We start from the raw sequence: 24365 nt of genomic DNA on the forward strand, positions 1-24365 counted from the left end.
TAGAACCTTTACCTGTGCTGATGGGTAAGTGGAAAGACATTTCCATGGATTTTGTCACTAAACTGTCCAGAACAAAGAATGGTCACGGCATGATTTGGGTGGTCGTTGATCTCTTCACTAAGAGTGCCCATTTCATAGCAACCAATGAGAAATGGTCTATGGATAAGCTTGTGAATTCTTACATGATGGAAATTGTGAGGCTTCACGGTGTTCTGTTAATGATTGTGTCAGATCGTGACAGCCATTTCACCTCGTGATTTTGGAGAAGTCTACAATAGGAATTGGGTACCAAGTTGTGTTTGAGTACAGCTTACCATCTACAAACTGATGGTCAGAGCGAACGAACGATACAAACGATTGAACATATGCTGAGAGCATGTACCTTGGAATTCCAAGGTAACTAGGATGAACATTTACCTTTGGTAGAATTCTCCTACAATAATAGTTTCCACTCGAGCATAAAGATGACACCTTATCAAGCTATGTACGGACAAAAATGTCGTACGTCATCTTGTTGGCTTGAGGCTGGGGAAAAGCAGTTTATGGGACCCGAGATAGTCCATCAAACTGTTGAAAAGTTGAAAATAATTAGAGAGAGAATGTTAGCAGCTCAGGATCGTCAAAAGGGCTATGCTGACATGTAACGCCCGTAGATTAGGGCTAGTCAATTTAGAGACAATAAGCATCAAAAATGAATTTATAATGGAAGATTATTTAGAAGTATTAATATTAACCATGTTGTAGTATATGTCTCAAGGTTTCCGAAAATATAAAGAATGCCGAAATCCGAGTTATAACAAAGAAATTATGACCTGTCGAAGTTTCGTGACAGAACCGTCATGACATTGCGCGATGTAAATAGTGAATTTACATTATAGCAATATTTATCCAAAAAAATCTAAATGAGAATTTAATATCTCATCGATAGCAGTGCAACGATAGAAAGACAAACGAAAACGGACGTCAGACGAAGGAGTTATGAGTTTATAACGGAGTTTTCCTGTCCCGGCCTACTAAACATAATATATAAGTAATATAATTATAATATATTAAAAATAAAGTCAAAATTAGCCAATCAGGTCTAAACGAGAGTTGTAGAGCATAATCTCACCATCGCGTCGATATAAAGAACATCGAAAACGGAGTTCGTATGCAAAAGTTATGAATTTCTGAAGTTCGGGGCGCGAAACCCCAAAACTGTCAGATACCATGATGTGGCCAGTCTTCTGACACCTCCGGGAGTCCCCCAGATGCAACTTGCGATGATGCATGCAGTGACAACCAAGCCCACGACGTGGAAAAAGGTGCCACGACGTAGCAAGGGCAAATTTTGCCCTATAAATAGATTTGAAGGGCCAGCCGAGTTTGGTTTCTCATTCTCTCATCTCTCACCCATATTACCTCGATTTACATGCAAAGAAGTACCCCCGAAGCCTCGGTATCAACCCCGAGACCCGAAGCAAGTCCCGAAGCCCGAAGATCCCGAGAAAAAAAGAGTTTCCGAGCCGAAGCTCTGCTCGCGAGAAACCCGGTGTATGAAGATATCCCGGTTTCACCGAAGAATACTATTTGAAGAGTCGTAGTGTTGTCCGATCATCTTCTGATCAAGTGAGTGTATAGTCACTTTCATCTTACACATAGATATGAATTATTTATAAAATACGTTTTATGTGTATATATATTTTTGTTTATATGTGTGAGTGTATAGTCCCTTTCATAACACGATTTTAATACAAGTATTGTGTGAATGTATTAAGTATATGTTTTGGGTGAGTATGTGATCACTTTCTTCTAACATATATATATATATATATATATATATATATATATATATATATATATATTAAGTATTTGCTATGAAATACGTGCTATGTGTTTATATATTGTTGGTTATTTGAGATGAGTATGGAATGGATGTTTTATATAGGTGTTAAATGAGTTAATCTGTAAATGTATTTTATATCTACAAATATGTTAGGTAGAACATGGGTAGATGAATTAGATGAGGTGTGATGATAATTAGGTGATGAGAAGTAGGTAGTTATAATTAGGTGATGATAATTAGGTGATGAGAGATAGGTGATGATAGAAAGGTGATGATAATTAGGTGATGATAGATCGGTGATGATAAATAGGGGATGTGAGATGAGAGGAGATACCATACCGGCGATGTGGCAATTTGGCGATATAGTCATCTACCAGAGTATAGATGGCGACCATGGACTATTCTAGATAACCCCGTTGAAACACCAGCAGACTCATAACCTGTAGGTGATGAATTACGAGTTCAGGCGATGTTGTAACTACGTATTCATGCGATGATACTCTAACCCTTACAATGAATTACGAGTCCAGGCGATGTTGTGATTACGTATTCATGCGATGATAGCCTAACCCTTACTATGAGTTACGAGTCCAGGTGATGTTGTGACAGCGTATTCATGCTTTAAGAACGAATATATATAAAGGAAATGCGATGTAAGAAGTTGAGAGGTAAATACGATGTAGGAGATGACCCTTATGATAATTCCTTAGGGAAGGTACTTAAGAATAAACGAAGATAATGGCGATGGGTAATTGGGTTGATTGTTTGATGATTGAATATAATAATTATATTATTGTGGGTTGAAAACCCTATATGCTCATTAGGCTCCCAAGCCTGACCCACTCAGTTTTCTTTGCATTACAGGTAATGGCACAAGAGTATAGGTTGGTGGACTTGACGAGAGGTTATGGATTATAGATCAGTAGTTATAAATAACTGTTGTAAGGTCTATTTTGTTCTGTTTATGCTTTTGGTATGTATTGAACATGACATCCCATGATTTTGTTATATAATGAAAATACATTTCTTTAAAGAAATGCTTTGATAAACTCTTATCATATTTTGTTTTGGGAACAAATTCTGCAACCGTTTTCTTTAAACGATCACTCTGATTTATAAAACAAAGCATAAACAAATCGGTCTTTTCTAGCCGTGAAATTAGGGATGTCACATGACAACAAGTGAAGACCGATGACTTTTGAAGTTGGGGATTCCTTTTTGCTTAAAGTCTCGCCGTGAAAGGGACTTATAAGATTTGGAAAAAGGGGATAGTTAAGTCCAGTGTTTATTGGACCGTTTAAAGTTCTTCATAGCATTGGGAACCAAGCTTACAAGCTCGAGTTACTCGAAGTTCGGGGCGCGAACCCTGACACTTTGTCAGAGTTCACGACGTGAACACAGTGTTCACGACGTGAACTCGGTAATAATGCCTTCTGGAGCCTGACATACGCAAGTTGCGATGACGCACCTGATGACTACTGAACTCACGACGTGAATTCAGTATTTCAGCCCTATAAATAGAAACCGAAGGTAGTCAGGTTTGGCTGCTAATTCCTTAACCTCTCTCCTACTCTACTCATCTTTAAGCCTACTTTTAACCCCCCGAAGCCCCGGTATCATCTTGCGACCCGAAGCAAGTCCCGAAGCTCCAAAGATCTCGAGAAGAAAAGAGTTTTGAGCCGAAGCTCTGCCCGTGAGAAGTCCAGTTTTTGTGAAGCATCCTGGTTTCACCGAAGAAAAATGATGAGAGGCCTCGATGTTGTTGTTAATATAGTCATTTAGCGGAGTATGGATGACGACCACAGACTCTTTCTAGACTGTCTAGTGGAATGCTGGCAGGTTCATAACCTGTAGGTGTTGTGAACGATGTGTTCACCGGTGTACTGTATCCCCCTCATGGTTGCCTTTAGGACATCTATTGTTGAGGAAACCCCTTTGCAGTAATGTCCATCCCGATGAAAATCCTAGGTTAGGTCCCTGGTAATAGATGTTGTTTTAGGGACGTAAAGTGAGGATAACGGGAATGGGTAATCGGGTTATTGTTGGTTGGTGAAATTAAATATAATTATTTATTGTGGGTTGAAAACCCTATATGCTCACCAGGATCCCAAGCCTGACCCACTCAGGTTTATTTGTGTTACAGGTAGTGGCACGAGAGCATAAGATGTATGAATCATCAAGTTATTTTGTTTATAGGCCAATAGTTGTATATAACTATTGTAAGGCTTATAATGTGCCGTTTATGCTTTTGGTTTTTATCGGAACATGACATCCCGAGTTTTGTTATATATGAAAATACATTTCTTTAAGGAATGCTTTGATAAATTTTATTTATCGTATTTTGTCTTGGGAACAAATTCTGCAACTCTTTTAAATCAAAGGATTACTTTAAAAATTATTTTAAAAGCATAAATTAAATCAGTCTTTTTCTGGCCGTGATTTTGGAGATATCACAGTTGGTATCAGAGCATTACTTTAAGCGAACTAGGAATTTGTAGGATTTCTAGACTTAAACTTAGAATGCTAAGTGAAGATTGTGAGATAAGTGTTTGTTATATTTTAGACACGAGCACTAGTTTATTTTAGGAAAGATGCCTAAAATTCTTTTATGTGCTATATGTTATATGTTTGCCATATATGATATTATTTGTTCAGATCTACGGTTTGTTGCCAACCGGATCTGGAGACCTTACATGTTTCGGATTTTAAGCGTATGACGAAGGTATTAGAACTAGCATGTAAACATTTAGGAGTGATAAGGATGATTTATTTATCTATCATGGATGCGGATCTAATTTCACCTTATTCGGTGTATAGATCAAAAATGGTAAGAACCAGAAGTGGCGTTGGAAACACCGATGAAAACAGGAATCAACCACCTGTGATTAAGCGAGTACCTATTGTAGCAACAACACCTGAGCCAATGACAATGGATGGGGGTACAAATGATGATCCAAATGATGTTGGATCGTCAAATGGAAGAAACTAGACGTCTGCTTCGGCAGAATCGTGAAGAACCTTCAATGCCGATTGAACAGCCCGAATTGAATGAAGGGCATTCGGAAGGAGGAAACTTCAGTGGGATTGTTGGTCAAGCCAACCCACCGATTGTTAGGAAAATCAACCAGGATGGAGGAAATGATGGGTGTGGGTGCAAGTACAAGGATTTCATGGCATCCAAGCCACCATGTCTATCCGAAAGCCCGACGCCGTTAGAAGTTATAAACTAGATCTCCGAAATGGAGACAATGTACGAGAGTTGCGAATGCAGCAACCGATAGAAGACCGCTCTTGCGATCCCTCAGTTAAAAATCTGGCATGTTGAGTTGGTGGAAGTTGTTAGCTGACTCAATGCTCAAGGGAGAAGCGAGCAAAATGTCTTGGGAAGACTTTGTGGTGCAACTCAAATTGCAATACTGCTCCAAGCAGGACCTTCTGGAATCAATAATAAGTTTCAGAATTTGAAGAAGGGAAAATTGAGCATTACTGAATATGCTGCTAGTTTCACAGAAAAGATGAAGCTTATCCCATATTTAGTTCTAACTGAACTCTCTAAGGTCAACAAGTTTTCCCTCGGACTACCAGTGGACTATGGTCCAATTGTTAAGCAAGCAACCACATTGAAAGCCGCCGGCTGAGCTGCTAGAAATGTTGAGACTCAGATCAAGGAGAAGGTTCTGGAGAGGTCAGAGGTTGGTGAGAAGAGGAAGTTCGACGGACCCTCAGGGTCCAGCAAAAAGAGTAAATTCTCGAAGTCTACTTCGAGAGGAGGTGGAGGAGGCGAAGCGAAATGGTGCAAAAAATGCAAGAAGAAGCATCTTGGGAAATGTGGCGGGGAAGCCACATGCTTCAAATGTGGAAAGCTAGGGCACTATGCCAACGAATGCACCCTTACCAAGAAAGTCTGCTATGGGTGTAGTGAGGAAGGGCACATCTTGAGGGAATGTCTGAAGAAGAAGGAGGCAGCAAAGCCCAACATTCCACCAAAGCTGAAGGCGAGAGCCTTCCAGATGACACTGGAAGCTGCTAAAGACGAAGTTGATGTCGCTTCAGGTACCTTTCTCGTAAACAAATTGTCTGCCCAAATTTTATTTGATTCTGGAGCCAACTACTCCTTTATCTCGCATGAATTTGGTAGAAAACTAGGTTTGGCTGTCGATAGACTAGATAATGTTTTATTAGTTTGTACCTGTTAGCCATCGTGTGAAAAACATCTGAATTGATTTGAATGGGAATAAGTTCCACGAGGAATTATTGCCTATTGAGTTGAATGGTTTCGACATCGTGCTGGGAATAGGTTGGCTTAGTGCCTATGATGTCAAGATATTATGCAAGAAGAAGATAGTAAAAATAAACCCACCAGGAAAAGAGACATTTATGGTGTATAGGGACAAACGCAGAGTAAATTCTAGAATCATTTCTCTAATGAAAGCCAGAAAGTGTTTGGCCAAATGATGTACATCATATTTGGCATTCGTGATCGATGCTAAGAAGGAGAAAAAGGAGATGCAGAGCATTCCTGTCGTGTGTGATTATCCGAAAGTATTTCCCGAAGATCTTCCCAGATTACCGCCTGATAGACAAGTGGAGTTCAGAATATACTTGTTACCAGGGACGACACCAATAGCCAAAGCACCTTATAGACTAGCACCGACGGAGATGAAGGAGCTGATGATGCTACTTCAGGAGTTATTGGACAAAGGTTTCATAGACCTAGTTCATCACCCTGGGGAGCTCCAGTGTTATTCGTTAAGAAAAAAGGACGAGAGTATGAGGATGCGCATCGATTACAGAGAGCTGAACCAAGCAACAATAAAGAATAGATATCCGTTGGTGAGGATTGATGACATGTTCGATCAACTACAAGGTTCAAATTATTTTTCAAAGATCGACCTAAGGTCAGGATATCATCAGATGAAAGTAAGAGAAAAGGATATCGAGAAAACTGCATTCAGAACACGATATAGACACAACGAGTTTTTGGTTATGTCGTTTGGACTAACCAATGCTCCAATAGCATTCATGGATTTAATGAACAGAGTTTGCAATCCGTTCCTTGATAAATCTGTGATAGTATTCATAGATGACATTCTGATTTACTCGAAAAGCCAAGAGGAGCATGGCAGACGCTTGCGAGAAGTGTCGGAAGTCTTGAAGAAGGAGAACTTGTATGCTAAGTTCTCCAAATGTGATTTTTGGATTCAAGAAGTCCAATTCTTGGGTCACATGGTCAACCAAGAAGGGATAATGGTTGATCCAGCAAAGATTGAAGTTGTGATGAAGTGGGAACAACCGAAAAGTCCCACGGAGATCCGAAGCTTTTTGGGATTAGCCGGATATTACCGAAGGTTTATCCAAGGCTTTTCTTCGATCGCGACTCCTTTAACAGCTTTGACTCACAAAGGAGCTACTTATACTTGGAGTGATAAGCACAAAGAAGCATTCGAGCTGCTAAAGAAGAAGCTATGTGAGGCACCGATTCGTTCTCTACCCGATGGAGTTGAAGACTTCGCTGTATATAGCGATGCGTCTGGTGTTGGGTTGTGCTGTGTTTTGACCCTAAGAGAAAAGGTCATAGCATATGCGTCTAGATAGCTGAAGAAGAATGAAAAGAACTACCCCACTCACGATTTGGAGCTGGCAACGGTAGTTTTCGCTCTAAAGCTATGGAGGCATTACCTCTATGGCACAAAGTGCAAACTTTTCACTGATCATAAGAGTCTCCAATATCTCTTTAATCAGAAAGAATTGAACTTGAGGCAACGACGCTAGCTAGAGTTACTCAAGGACTACGACTGTGGGATACTTTACCACCCCGGTAAAGCTAATGATTGTGACAACCTGAAATTTTTGTTTGTACAAACTCTACAGTCAAACACTTCAATTAAAAGTCAAATTCATTTCTGCTAATTTTTAGCTCGGTTTGAAGTCTGTTTGGGTATTTTTAAATATTTATTCTTCGAACGAATAAATGAAAGGAAGTATACTTTAGGATTAATGGTACAACATTTAAGTCACAAAACTCCAAGAGTTAGGAGTGTTCGGCCCAATTAGTGTTTGGACCGAAAACCCTAAAGGGTATATAAATGACACTTAGTCATTTTTACCATTCTTTTTCCATTTCCAAGTCAAGAACAATTCTCTCTCAAGTATCATCCGAATTTTTGTCAAGATCTTCAAGATAGTAAGTGTTTTCTTCCTTGTTTAGTTGATCTCTTCCATTATCTAGTGATCTTACATGATTTCATCCGTGAAATCATTCCATTTTCTTAGATCTTCAAGTGTTCTTCAAGAACACCAAGAACACACACTAGTGTTTTGGTCCAGAAACAACTCTATAAGCCTCTAAATCATAAGTATTACTCTCTTATACTTGTTATCTAGTTAAAACTCTTGATTTAGGACTTGAAATCGACACTTATCCATGAAAAAAAAAAGGAATTTTCGGTTTAGTGTATCTCCTTAGACCTAGAACCCTCATGAAGGGTGCAATATGACTCTAAACCTTTCCTAAGGCTAAAGCATGAACCCTAGAAACCGACCCCATTGAGCATGACTCTTGAAAAGCATCATTTTTACAAGAGTTGATGACTTTCAGTTGAATCTCCTTATACCGAGAACTCCATGACCGAAAGGTCATTTGGACCGAGAACTCATTTCGACCGAGGACCCTAAGAAATGAATACCACTTGGACCGAAAGCTCCATTTGGTAGCTATACACTCCTTTTATGCAATCCTAAGAGATTGTAACACTTCCATTTAAGAAATTCTTAGTCCTAAAGGAGTAATACTTTACTTAATTAATTGTATAAACACTAATTACATACATATATGTGTCTTTATATGCTAAATAGGATCCGTGGGTGCTCAAGTCTTCACTTGACACTTAGCATCTTTAGTCCGATCTTACATTCGCATCATTCACTACAAGTAAGTTCATACCCCTTAATCAACCTTTTAAATGATTTTAAATGCTTTTATAGGGGGAATACAAGTTGAATATCATAGTTATTATATCAATCACATGTGATTAATAACTATCAATCGATAGATTTAATATACTTTCAAACTGTTTTAACAAACATATGACTTCAAACTGCTTATCAAACTATTTTACATGTTAAACTCTTTATCAAATTCACTTTTTTATAGCAAACCTTTCTGTTACAGTTTACAAACTTATATATTGTTAAAACCATGTCTACTACATATATAGTTATATAAATAAGGTTTGAAGGACTTAGGACTGATAACTCACTTTATTTCTTGTTCCTTGTTTGGTTGTGGACTTGGAGTACCCGGTTGTTTGTCTGAGTGTCGTTGAATCCTTACTTATATATTATGTATATATGTATAGATATAAAGACTTTTATCTCATTTCAATACATTCAGTCATACAAACAAGTCTACTAGTAAACTATAATAGGTATAGTTTAGGGTTATACTACTTACTACTTCTAGTCCAATGAAGCATACAAAGAGTCAGTTCATTCATGAGTCACTACTTACTAGTATTAGAAACTATACAACTATACTATGTTGAGAAACTATACAACGATACTATGATGAGAAACTATACAACGATACTAAGATGAGAAACTATACAACGATACTATTATGAGAAACTATACAACGATACTATGATGAGAAACAATACACTCACTACACAAGTACATATATTACATATACAAGTATACTATAACATAAATGTGATCCATTGTATCGGGCATGTCTTCATTGCCATGGCCCGAGTTGTAACCAGAATCTCCTGGAGGGAGAGCGTGAGTTTGCGTATAAATCTATACTGGATTGACTATCCTACACCTTGTTGCTAGCTACAGTGGGACCTGCAGGTCTTCGGGTGCCAAATGTCATTTCTTTTGACGACTTACATTGTCGTGTTCATAGTCGATAGTATGGTACAATTAATCAAATAATACCTTGATATAAATCTGGTTTAAGGTAGTTAGTACAATAGTAGTTATTATAATACAACACTATAGTACTACATTAACTTACCCTTTACATTTATTTGGTGATCACTTCACTTAAACGTTAATGTACAAACTATATTTTGATAATGAAAGTTACACTTGGGAAAATTATACGCTCTTACAAGAAACAAACATACAAAACAGTCGTGCCTTGGTAGAAGGCTACTTTTAGTAGAAAATATAGGGTTTTCTACGAGTTACAAACCTTTACAAACACTTACAAACATTCACATACTTTTACTACAAACATTTATAAACTCGTACCTCAAACACTGTTTCAAACATTTTGATACAATCATCGACACTAAATACTTATGAACTCACCAGCTTTAATGCTGATAAACTCTTTCAAAATAACTTGTATTCTCATGTCATCAGTAGACAGGTACTAATGCTAGCTTTTGAGAAGATGGAGCGCATACAAGACTCATCTTTTATTTTGATTCATATTTTGGTGCCTTATAAACCACAAAACACACTTGTATTAAAATTACATTATTAATGCAATGGATGATGTTGTTTACTTGTTTACTATTATACTGTGTTGTGATATTATACATGACGTCCTCCGCCCCAGAACGTTTCCGCCGTTCTTGTTTTGGGGTGTGACAATGTTGTCAATGATGCTCTCAGTCAGAAAGCCAATCTTGAAAGAAAAAGGCCAAGAGTGTTGAGAATAGAAGTTGTCTCGACAATTATGGAGAGTATAGAGAAAGCTCAAGAGGAAGCTTATGAGAAGAATGACCGAAAGGGAGAACATTTGGGCAAAACGTTAGTGTTCGGTACAAACAGTCACAAACTGAAGGTATTCCACAATCGTATTTGGGTACCTAAGTCAGGAGGAATAATAGATCTTCTGATAGAAGATGCTCACAAAACCATGTACTTGATTCATCCCGGTAGCACTAAAATGTATAGGGACCTAAAACCCTACTATTGGTGGCCGACGATGAAGCTTGATATTGCAAATTATGTGGCCGAGTGTGTGACATGTGCAAGATTCAAGGCACAACATCATAAACCATACGGGAGTTTAGAACCTTTACCTGTGCTGATGGGTAAGTGGGAAGACATTTCCATGGATTTTGTCACTAAACTGCCCAGAACAAAGAATGGTCACGACATGATTTTGGTGGTCGTTGATCGCTTCAATAAGAGTGTGCATTTCATAGCAACCAATGAGAAATGGTCTACAGATAAGCTTATGAATTCTTACATGATGGAAATTGTGAGGCTTCACGGTGTTCTGTTAACGATTGTGTCAGATCGTGACAGCCGTTTCACCTCATGATTTTGGAGAAGTCTACAAGAGGAATTGGGTACTAAGTTGTGTTTGAGTACAGCTTACCATCCACGGACTGATGGTCAGAGCGAACGAACGATACAAACGCTTGAACATATGCTGAGAGCATGTACCCTGGAATTCCAAGGTAACTGGGATGAACATTTTCCTTTGGTAGAATTCTCCTACAATAATAGTTTCCACTCAAGCATAAAGATGACACCTTATCAAGCTATGTACGGACAAAAATGTCGTACGCCGTCTTGTTGGCTTGAGGCTGGGTAAAATTAGTTTATGGAACCCGAGATAGTCCATCAAACTGCTGAAAAGTTGAAGATTATTAGGGAGAGAATGTTAGCAGCTCAGGATCGTCAAAAGAGATATGTTGACAACAAGAGAAGGCCGATGACTTTTGAAGTTGGGGATTCGGTTTTGCTTAAAGTCTCGCCGTGAAAGGGACTTATAAGATTTGTAAAAAGGGGATAGTTAAGTCCAGTGCTTATTGGACCGTTTAAAGTTCTTCAGAGGATTGGGAACCAAGCTTACAAGCTCGAGTTACTCGAAGTTCGGGGCGCGAACCATGACACTTTGTCAGAGTTCACGACGTGAACACAGTGTTCATGACGTGAACTCAGTAATAATGCCTTCTGGAGCTTGACAGATGCAAGTTGCGATGACGCACCTGATGACTACTGAACTCACGACGTGAATTCTGAGATTCACGACGTGAATTTAGTATTTCAGCCCTATAAATAGAAACCGAAGGCAGTCGGGTTTGGCTGCTAATTCCTTAACCTCTCTCCTACTCTGCTCATCTTTAAGCCTACTTTTAACCCCCCGAAGCCCCGGTATCATCTTGCGACCCGAAGCAAGTCCCGAAGCTCCAAAGATCCCGAGAAGAAAAAAGTTTTGAGCCGAAGCTCTGCCCGTGAGAAGTCCGGTTTTTGTGAAGCATCCCGGTTTCACCGAAGAATATTGTTTTAAAGAGCGGTAGTGTTGTCCGAGCATCATCTTATCAAGTAACTGCATAGTCCCTTTCATATACACGATTTAATACAAGTATCGACTGAATGTATTAGGTATATGTTTTATGTGAGTGTATTATTGTTATCTTCTAAACACATAGATATGATTTATTCTCTATGAAATACGTGTTATGTGTTTATGTATCCTCTGTTATTTGGATTGAGTATGAATGAGCATGCAATACAGGTTTTAAACTATGTATAAAACAAGTATATTTTATCTACAAATATGTTGGGTGGAACATGGGTAGATAGTGATGTGTGATGAAATAAAAATGATGAGAGGCCTTGATGTTGTTGTTAATCTAGTCATCTAGCGGAGTATGGATGACAACCACGGACTCTTTCTAGATTGTCCAGTGGAACGCCGACAGGTTCATAACCTGTAGGTGTTGTGAACGATGTGTTCACCGATGTACTCTATCCCCCTCATGGTTGCCTTTAGGACATCTATCGTTGAGGAAACCCCTTTGCAGTAATGTCCATCCCCGATGAAAATCCCAGATTAGGTCGCTGGCAATAGATGTTGTTTTAGGAACGTAAAGTGAGGATAACGAGAATGGGTAATCGGGTTATTGTTGGTTGTTGAAATTAAATATAATTATTTATTATGGGTTGAAAACCCTATATGCTCACCAGGCTCCCAAGCCTGACCCACTCGCTTTTATTTGTATTACAGGTAGTGGCGCGAGAGCATAAGATGGATGAATCATCAAGTTATTTGTATTACAAGTATATTTTATCTTCCAATATAATGAGATCTAGGCAAATAAATGAGAAAGGTGCAAGATTTTACCTCCCACTGAAGCCCTAGCATGAGGATACTTTATATCCCATCGATTATCTGGATTCCTTGTTGGATAATCTCCTATTCTCCTCAAAAGATGCACTAGGTTACTCCAAGTTTAACTTCTAAGGCTCTTTTAGCTCACTACACACATTTAGGGTTTTACACAGGAAGGTTAGGCAGCTAGTGAGGCAGAAATGGGGGCATAAATTCCCTTATATAGGCCCCAACCCCGGGAAATTAGGGTTTCACAACACAACACCAACTCGGTGAGTCGGCTCTCTAACTCGTCGAGTCCATTCATTAATCCCACGCGGTCAACTCGACTCTACTCGACGAATTGGGCTCACAACTCGTCAATTCACTCAATAAATCTTAAAAAATTAAATACGTAATAATACACCTGGGAGTCCGGATGTTACAAAATTCTAGACTGAAACTTAACTTTATGATACAGAAGATAAACCACTTCTTGTTGATAAGTTTACATTGTTAATGATTCACGTTGATTCCATGTCAGCGTGATTGAAACATTTCATTCTCTCCTCAACTTCTTCTTGATTAAACTTAACGATTCATTGACATACCACACACTAATAAAAGTTTGAAACTCTATGTGTACGTTTAGTCTATGTACCGTAGGCTATCACACGCACTAACCCATTCTTGCCCTTAAATTCTTCTTAAAAGCCTTGTGATTTAGCATAACATACCATACGCTTATGAGAGCTTGAAAACTATGTGTCGATGGTTAGGCTATGTACTGTAGCTTATCACACGCACCAATCCATTCTCGCCTTACATTGTTCTTTATAATTTTAGGATTCAACATATGAAACCAGACGCTGATGAGAATTCGAATAATCTGTGCCGATGGGTATATCATTGTCTGTGATGTATTACACACACTTACCCATTCTCTCCCAACAAATCTTCTATCCAAGAAGTTAATGATTTAATGTATCAACCATACACTGATAAAACTTTGACACTCTTTGCCAATGGATACATTTCATACCAAAATCTATTAAACGCATCATTCCATTCTTGCCTTTTATTCTTCTAAATAAAAGAAGTTGATGATTGATATTGCTATATTTATATATATTTTTAAGCAATATTTATTTACATTTCTATTGATATTTTGATTGTTTGCATAGAATAATGGTACTTATGAGTTTTAATTGTTATATTGTAGCCAAATAGAAGCATCTTCGAAGATAGGGACTGAAATTGACAAGATATGGAATTTTGGAGGATTGAAGAAATGAAGAATAGAAAATCACCCAAAAGACATATTCATGACGTGAACAAGTCATGGTTCACGACGAGAATAGAGAGTTCTAGAAGATATGCATGCGGGTGGAAGAGTCCTTGCCGAACACTGTTATCTCATATTCATGATGTGAATCTATAAGGTTCACGACGTGAACTCGGGAAATCAAAAAAACTATATATATCCTTGATCATTACGACTTGAGGACTTTTTGGCTGAAGAAAGAGGTTCCAGAAGACGATTTCTAGCAGAAGAAAGGTCCTGGAAAAAGGGTTTCACCACCAAAAGAGTGAAGTTTCATAATTTAATTTACTTATTTGATACTTATGAACATGTTTCCTTATACTTTGATTTGTGATAGTATGTTAGTTGCTATTATGAGCAGCTAAATCTAGCTACTCTTGTTTAGCTAGATAAACCTTCTAACTTATGAATAGCTTAATTTTTATGGATTTATTTAGTGGGTAAATTGTTTGTGTTTGATTTATAGTTACCTAGCATGCTTATGTTTGTTTCTTTAGTTGCTTAATTTCATGTTCTGTGTAGCTTAGTGACCAGTAACTGCATGAACTTGTTTACCTAATGATTTAGTGAACATTAAATTGTTAGAGCTAGGATTGGACAATCTTAGTTAGTAATTAAAGTAATTAAACTTAGTTGTTCTAGAGAATGTAGATTATGACTATAATTGCGTTTACATAATAAATCTTACACAACATATTCATAACCATAATTGGTTCGGTGTTTAATTGTGCGTGACCATACATAGTTTTACATGAATTAATTAATTATTGGCAAAGTTAGAGTTAAATTACTAATATAATTATAACCAACTTGATAATCCATAATTTTTAGCTGGCCATAAGGACGAAGTGGATTCGAACTAAACAAGAGTGTTTTTACTTATTGATTCAATTTGAGTTAAGTTCGTCTGATCTTGTAAAATCAGATAAAACCCTTTTTAAACTTGTTAATAATTAGATTAATTTAGTAGCAATTAGATTAATTAATAACACTGTTCCCTATGATCGATACCCGACTTACCCAAGCTATACTGTAATCTGACTAGGTACACTGCCATAGGTGCATAGTTAGTCTAAATTTGTTAGGTTATAAATATTAAAATTAGTGGGTACTTCCGTGCACATCAATGATTCAACGTATAAAACCATACGTGGATGAGACCTCACAATACTATGTCGGTGAATGATAGTTCACAACCATGCTATCAGGAGACATCTCAATATCACTCATTCGTCAGCTGCAACTTTGATCCTCTGATAATTCAACTCATGATATGCTGATTGTTTCGTTGCCCTTATGTCTCACTAATTCTACTATTATCATCATGATTCTGGTAGTCTGATGATGCCAAAAGGGGGAAGAAAAGTTTATCATTCATTCAATAGCATACACTCTTAAAAGAAGAAGGTTACTCGTCCAAGGGGGATAAAAGTTTATCATTACTCATCCAAGGGGGAGCAAAACTCAGTTGTTGTTTATCTCAGGGGGAGAGCCTCAAAAACACAAGAAAATTCTTACTCTCAGTAGAAGCAAAAGCTGAAGAACTTAAAGTTTCAATCTTATTCACATGGGGAGCATAACCTGAAGAATTTGTTGAATATTAGTTTTGACATCATCAGATAGTGGAGATTGTAAGATATCACCTTATGACCTGATGCGTCAAACACTTCCCGCTAACCACCAGCACCAGCGTCAACACCAACATCATCGCCAACACAAGATCTTATCATCGTCAACGTAAAGTTAATGATCCCGATGATATTTGTATATTACGTAGTTATACATATATATATATATATATATATATATATAGAATAGATATATGATCTATAATCTTTGTGATTAGAATCAGACCTTTACTTAGATAGATATACATCCCTTAATTAGTGGAATATCAATTATTGTAATCGTATATATTCAACATTAGGGTGAAACCCTAATGTAAGTCTTTGTGACCTTTGTTCTCTTGGTGAGAACATTCTTTCTTAGTGAAAGCATCTTTGTGATTACTTGTGTTCTTTGTTTTTCTGTTTAACCTTTGCTTAGTTAGTTAGTTCTTTGTTATTCGTACTTGAAGTGTATCTGATCGATACTCACCTTCACTTATATTACGATTATTGTTATTTTTATCAGCAAATATGAGTAATGATTACATGACATTGTCTAAAATAAAAACAAAGTCATGCAACCTATTCTTGAAATGTCTTAATCATAGTTAAAAAATTATCACATTTCATCTAAGTTTCTACAACCCATGAATACACAACTAAAATCATAAGCCAACCACCCCTAGAAAAATCAAATAGATGTTAGTTATATTTATTGCACACCCCACCTCTTAAACCCTAAAATCTAAAGATAACTATTCTTCTCATGCAAAATGGAAACTAAATTGTGCTCAAAACCATTTGTCATAAAGTTACAACTGAAACGGAAAAAATGAAACCAAACTAAAAAAAAAAACTAGAATTCGACCAAAAAAAGCAAATAGAAAAGACCACAATACCAAAATGATCTAGGACAAAATAAAATCGGAAAGAAAGACAAGTCAGGAAAAAGACCGGATCAAAAAATACCGATATGAAAAAGAGCAGCTAAGATCTCCCAAAATAGATCGAAACCAAACAATTCGTCGTTCATGAAAAAAAAAACAATCGCCAGAATGACACTACTCTCTATCCAATGCATCGTGTGTGTATACTACTAATATATATATATATATATATATATATATATATATATATATATATATATATATATATATATATATATATATTGACATTAAGGCTTTGGTTAAATTTTATTTGATTTTTGGTTTTAAGGTGAATGGAAAGAACATTTTAAGGTCTACCCGAGAAGACGAGGAAGGTAAATATAGAGGCAAATAATCATTTAAACTGGACTTAACGTCTGCATTTTAACCACCCCGTTAGTGCAGGGAGGCAGAGTCAAACATTGCAAAAAACTATAGTTTAATGACCACAATACTACCAATAAAACCATAGTATATGCATAACTTTGGCATTTACTATAGGAAGTAAACTTGCAATAAACTACATAAATGGTCCATACGTGATATAATGAAGATAACGACGACGATGATATATTCGTGAGTATGATGTACCGATATTCTACGGACATGCCACCGCGAGAGCCAGATCCACTACTGACAAGTCATGCGGCATCAAACAAAGATCGCTAAGAAGGGCATAGACGTCTTGTATACGATTATTTTGCGGATAATTGTGTCTACCAACCCAGCGATTTCAAAAGAAGTGTAACAATTAGTTTCCCTTGAATATGCTTCTCATTATTATTAAGTATATATAATTTATTACAGATACAACTAACTAGCTATATAACAGGGAATTTAAAACTACACAATTATCTAATTATGATGAGCTGTTATTATCGCCAATACCCCCCTTCAAGCGGAGCGGTGGAGGTCCAACACGAAGCTTGGCTCGAAAAGTTTCAAAAAGAGGTCGAGGTAGACTCTTTGTAAAAATGTCTACTAGCTGTAAATGAGTGGGAATGTGCTTGGTTTGAAGTTTGCCATAGGAGACTAATTCACGGACGAAGTGATAGTCGATATCAATATGCTTTGCCCTCTTATGAGAGATCGGATTTTGGCTCAAGAACAACGCACTCTTGTTATCACATAAGAGAGTGGGAACAGATGAAGGCAAGGCATGTAGCTCACGTAGCAAGTGAGTAACCCATATGATTTCTGCTGTGGTATTCGCCATAGCCCGATATTCGGATTCACAAATGATGCGAGAGACTGTAGGTTGCTTCTTGGCACTCCAAGAAACCAAGTTACCATCTAAAAAAATAGAGTAGCCATACGTGGATCTACGTGTTTCAATGCAACGAGCCTAGTCAGCGTCAGAATAGCCCAAAATAGATGCGGATGGTGGTCGACGAAAGTGTAAGCCATAAGAGAGTGTGCCTTTTACATAACGCATAATTCGTTTAACAGCCTGAAAATGATCATCAGTTGGTGCTTGAAGAAACTGGCTGACCTGATTAACCGCATAAGAAAGGTCAGGTCTAGTGATGGTAAGATACTGAAGAGCACCAACCAAGGAGCGATAAAGAGTGGGGTCGGAATAAAGATTGCCAGCTGTTAAAAATTGGTCGGTTGGAGAAAGTGGTGTGGTGGTGGGTTTGGCATCAAGCAGCCCGACACGGGTAAGAATGTCATGTGCATAATTGGCTTGTGTAAGAAAGAGTCCATCATCGGTATATGAAGCTTCAAGACCAAGGAAGTAACTCAATGTTCCAAGATCCTTAGTAGCAAACTCATTGTTCAAAAGAGAGATAAACGTGCGAATGATAGCAGGATCATTACCTGTGAGGATAATATCATCGACATATACCAAGAGATATAGAAGTGTTGATCCTCGTTTGAGTACAAATAATGAAGTGTCGGCACGGCTACAATAAAGGCCAAGAGTGACCAATAATGTACTAAGCCGTTGAAACCACACAAGAGGGGCCTGCTTAAGACCATATAGAGCTTTCTTTAACCTGCACATGAAGCGGAAACTGATCATTAATGAACACCGGGGTTTGTTCCATGAACACCGTGTCAGTGAGACAGCCATTTAGGAAGGCATTTTTGACATCCAGTTGATGTAGAGGCCACTGTTGCATGACTGCTATTGATAACACAATACGTACAGTGGAGGCTTTAACAACGGGACTAAATGTATGAGAAAAATCAAGTCCAAGAATTTGAGTGAAGCCTTGAGCGACAAGCCTCGCCTTGTACCGTTCAATAGTGCCATCAAAATTAAATTGAGTTCGAAAAATCCACTTGGAACCTACAACATTTGAATTTTTAGGTCTAGGCACCAAGTCCATGTGTCATTTGATTTTAATGCTGACATTTCTTCCTCCATTTCCATGAGCCACTATGGGTGTTTAGAAGCTGATTTGAACCCTTTGGGGACTGTTGAAGAAAAAAGAGTGCTAATGAGACACGTATTCCCAAGAGAAGCTAAATCAGCAAAATGTTTCTTTTTAGAAATTCCATCTCGTAAGCGTGTGACCATAGGATGCATAGAGACAGAAGTTGTGGTGAATGGTGTGGGACCAACTATGGGCTGCTCTGGTGGAAGCTGGAATGGAGCAGCAGTGGCAACCGGCTGATGTTGAGGCACCGGCAAAGGAAGGGTCGCGCACAGTTTACATGGAGACGATGTTGTAGAAGGTACAACAACAGATGATGAGTTGTTATTGATGTTAGGGACTGTCGGCATAGATGGAGTACCTTGATCATCAAAGGTTGTGAAAGCCATAGTGGCAAGATCTGATAAAGATGTGACACCGGTATAGGGAAAAATACTTTCATCGAATTGAGCATGCCAGTGGTGTAAATGCATTGTGAAGTAGGATCTAAGCATTTATAACCTTTGTATTGAGTGCAGTAACCGAGGAAAATGCATGGAGTACTACGAGGAGCAAGCTTATAAGGTGAATAATCTAGTAAGTATGGAAAGACCCTACACCCAAAAATCTGGAAAACCTCATAGTTAGGTACGGTATGAAAGAGGACCTCAAATGGACTTTTATTGGAGAGGATTGGGGTAGGCAACATGTTGATTATATAAATTGCAGAACTGAATGCATGAACCCAAAGATTTGCTGGTGCGTGGGCATTAAAAAGCATAGCAAGGCCAGTTTCAGTTACGTGTCTATGTTTGCGCTCAGCACGACCATTTTGCTAAGGTATATAAGGGCATGAGATGCGATGATGTGTGCCATTGGTACTGAATAGTTGAACGACTCGTTTATTAAGAAACTCAGTGCCTCCATCACTTTGGAATTCTTTGACTTTGCAACTAAACTGTGTTTGCACAAATGTAAGGAAAGTAGAAAGAGTCGATGCAAAATCAGATTTGAGCTTCAATGGGTAAAACCATGTAAATCTCGAGTAGTCATCCACAAAGATAGCATAGTATAAATATCCATCAGTTGATTCAATAGGAGCCAAACCCCACAAATCACAATGAATGAGATCGAGAACATGTATAGCTCTTTTTGGATTATCACTGAAAGGTAAACGTATGCTTTTGGACATTTGACAAGCAGTGCATATACCAGGTTTGGGCAAAAGAGAAGAAATAGACAAAGAACCATATTTATTTAACAAAGAAACAGTGTCAAAAGCTACATGTCCTAATCTACTATGCCAAATTTCAAAAGATGCAATGGTTCTCTTATTCCTTAAAGTTGCAACAAATGCCTTGTTTCCTTGTTCACACACGTAAAGCCCATCCTCACATTTTCCCTTTGCTATTATGTCCTTGGTGTGGCGGTTCTGAATGGAAAAACATTTATTAGAGAAAAGAATATCAACTGGAGAATCATCTATTAGTTTGCTAATAGAAAGAAGATTCTTAGTGAGGTGAGGAACAACAAGAACATCCAGTAGTTTAATTTTGTTGTTAACAGTTGATGTACCAATATGAGAGATATCTAAAACATTACCATTGCCAAACATGACTTGATCTTTCCCAGTGTAGGAAGATGAGTGATCATGATTTGCTGAGGAGTTTGTCATGTGAGCCGATGAACCTAAGTCGACATACCAGTCTGGTTGAGACTGAGTAAGATTGCACTAATTTTGAAAATCATGGACTAGATTAGCACTGATGGGAGTGTTTTGCTGATAGGTAGCAAGATCGGGGCATACAAAGGCATAATGCCCATTGATGCGGCACAGCTGGCAATGTGGGGGTCTGCACCCACGTCCTCTGCCACCAGAAGAATTGTTTCTGCCCCCCACCCCCACCCCCTGAGAAATTGCCCATATTTAAAGTTCCACCACGAGATGATGACTGCGAGGATCGGTACTGTTGAGATTTGAAAGCAACAGCAGGAGGGTTAGAGGATTGATGGATCGAGTTGATAAATAACTCGTGACTTTCAGCTTGTGAAAGAAGGCTGCGAAACGGTAGAGGTTTGAGGGCTCGATGTGTGGTAGAAAAAGACTCATAACTAGGCCCTAAGCCAAGCAAAAACCAATGGGCCTTGTCTTGTTCATCTATGGGCTGTCCAATGGCAGATAATTGGTCGCATATGGCCTTAAACATGCGGCCATACTCGGTAACAGCAGAGGAACCCTTATGAAGTTGTCTCAATGAATCACGAAGACTGTGCATTCGTTCCATCGAATCCAAACTGTAGGCATCTTCAAGTGCCTTCCATATGGCGTGAGCAGTTTTTAAACCAAGGGTTTCTGCCATGGCTTCTTCAAAAAGAGATTATTGGATCAGAAGAAGAGCTTGTTGATCGGCTTTCTACCATGATGGATGAAGAGGATTGGGAATAGATTTACCTTCAACTTCAATGGTGCTTGAAGGCTCTGGAGTGGTGCTGTCAATATGACCCAACAGATCTTGGTAGGATAAAAGGTGTTGAATCTGATTCTTCCATAATAAGTAGTTTGTGGAGGAGAGTGTGATGGTGAGAAGATATAGAATGGTGTTGAGAGAGATTAGAGATTCAAAGGTAGACATCGGAGAAGCAAATTGATGAAAAAGAAGAGAGGTGAAGGGGAGACGACTAGGGTTTATCGTGTCCTGTCTGATACCATGTAACAATTACTTTCCCTTGAATATGCTTCTCATTATTATTAAGTATATATAATGAATTATAGATATACATATACAACTAACTAGCTATATAACAGGGAATTTAAAACTACACAATTATCTAATTATGATGAGCTATTATTATCGCCAATAAGAAGGTTTTGTTTGCGAAAAAATGTGTTTCAATGGATAGCCAATACATTGGAAAGTAGGCAATTGTTTTTTAGATAACATAAGTATACCTTTTAGACAATTGTTTTTTAGATAACATAAGTATACCTTTTAGATAATTGTTTTTTAGATAACATAAGTACACATTTTTTACAAATTAAATATATGTTTAGGTACGAATTTTTCCAAATGAGGTATGATGCGAGAGGTAAACGAGGTTTTACAGGGTTGTAAAAATATGTTGCTGCAATCAAGCTTATGGCTATGGGGGAGTCGCCCGATTCCATTGATGATTATATGAGAATGTCGGAGCGAACTGCATGAGAAAGTTTGTATAGATTGGCGAGAGGTATTATCGAAACCTTCAGTGACAAATACTAGCTCAAACCTTCATTGAATGACATGCAACAACTATATGCGGCGCATGAAGAACGACATGGTTTTCCAGGTATGCTTGGAAGCATTGATTACACAAAATGGATATGGAGAAATTGTTTTGTGGCATGGAAAGGTCAATACACAAGTGATCATCTTGGAGCCCCTTCGTTGGTATTAGAGGTTGTTGCTTCACAAGACTTATGGATTTGGCATGCTTTTTTCGGAGTTGCGAGTTCTAACAGCGAAATAAATGTTCATGATCACTCATCAATATTTCATGACTTTTTGACAGGAAAGGCATCAGATGCTCCTTTCACAGTGAATGTTCATGAGTATACATTTAGGTATTACCTCACGGATAGAATATATCTACCATATTCCACGTTTATGAAGGCGTTTCGACACCCGATAGAAGAAAGAAACAAATTTTTCAAGAGAAGACAAGAAGAAACACATAAGGACGTGGAACATGCTTTCGGAGTTCTAAAAACAAAATGACACATAGTTGAACATGTGGCACGACCATATCACTTGGAGACTTTACGATATATTATTTATGCATGTATCATAATGCATAACATGGTGATTAAAGATAAAGGACGAAACATTGCGGAGTATTCGCCTACGGAACCTTGACACATTGAATTTCAACCAGGGACAGCAGAATACTTACATATAGTCTTTGACATTTAAGACCAACGAAACATTGCGGGATACTCGCCTACGGAACCTGGACACATTCAATTGCAATTTTTTTAATGTTGTTTTTACTTTAGGATTTATTAAAATTTTATTTTTACTTTTTAAATTTTATTTTTAATTTATGATTTAATTTATGATTTAATTTATAGGTTAAATACTATGACATAAATAAATAAAAAATTGGAAATATAGAAATTAAAAACATAAAAAAATAAAATTAAAAAATAAAATAGAAAATAAATGATGTTATCACATGTTATTTGATGTTGTTCATTTCCACCTTGGGTGTTATAACACTCATGTATGACTAAGATGATGATATCACACATTTTGGATGTGGTAACATGTAATAACATGTTGCCCACACTCGGTAGCTTTAGGGTGGACAAACATGTGGTTTTTTTGGCACTAGATCTGGCGGGTACCGACAATACCACCATTCCGTCTATGAGCGGGTTCGCCGATTTGGTGGTCTCTCCCAACCCACACAAACTAGCCGTTGGTCGACTATATTTTCAATTTGTTTACCTATATAAACCACTCTCAATCATTTCATAAACCACACAAACATTCTACACTCTTTAATTCCATTCCAACATTTTTTCTTTCAGTTTCAAATGGATTCTAATTGTGACAAATTTAAAAAACCAGTTCTACCCAACAAAGAAAACATCAAAGTGAAAGGGGTTCACAATATTACCCAATGTCAACTCCCGAAACCCAAACCCCTATGCCATATTACGTTTCCGACACATTGTATTTTCATGTGCTCGATGACGAAGAATCATCCGACGTAATGTAACTCATCTCTCAAAACCAAAACAATGAATCTAGTGACGAAACCCAACCCACCCCTCAAACCAAAACTAAAACCGCAATAAATTTTACCAAATGGGTAAAATGATAACCATGGTCCCAAAAGAGAAGAAGTTGCCAATTGTCCAAAGCGTTTTATCAGTGTTTTGGAAGACTAAGAACGTGTAAATCATCAACGATCAGACTCATCTTGATTCGTACTAAAAAATTTACTGGATGACCTAGTAAATGGTCAAGTTTGAAAAAAAAAAAAAAAGTAGAAACGATGATTGTTATTGTGCTAAAAAAATTGAAAAATTAACCAAACTATAGTGCTTTCTTACCTGTTTTCCCTTTGAAAATAATTATATTATTATTATTGTAATAGTTTATTTTTTATAATCACTTTTTAAGTTTTTAACACCTTGATTATTAATACAATTCAAAAGAAACATAGAAATAGTCAAGTGGTCAACCAACCCGATCCATTTCTTGATTCAT

At 37.6% G+C, this 24365-nt stretch overlaps 1 protein-coding gene across 1 annotated transcript; it reads left to right on the plus strand.

The window, feature by feature from the left end:
- The first annotated feature begins 22391 nt into the window (after positions 1–22391).
- LOC145095840 (uncharacterized) lies at positions 22392–22865 on the plus strand. Its single transcript, XM_079033662.1, has one exon. The coding sequence runs from the start codon at positions 22392–22394 to the stop codon at positions 22863–22865; it is 474 nt and encodes a 157-aa protein (XP_078889788.1).
- The last annotated feature ends 1500 nt before the right edge of the window (positions 22866–24365 follow it).

Source organism: Lactuca serriola, chromosome 3 (genome assembly GCF_051521515.1).
Source record: "Lactuca serriola cultivar US96UC23 chromosome 3, Lser_US96UC23_V15, whole genome shotgun sequence".
In the NCBI taxonomy this organism is placed as follows: domain Eukaryota; kingdom Viridiplantae; phylum Streptophyta; class Magnoliopsida; order Asterales; family Asteraceae; genus Lactuca; species Lactuca serriola.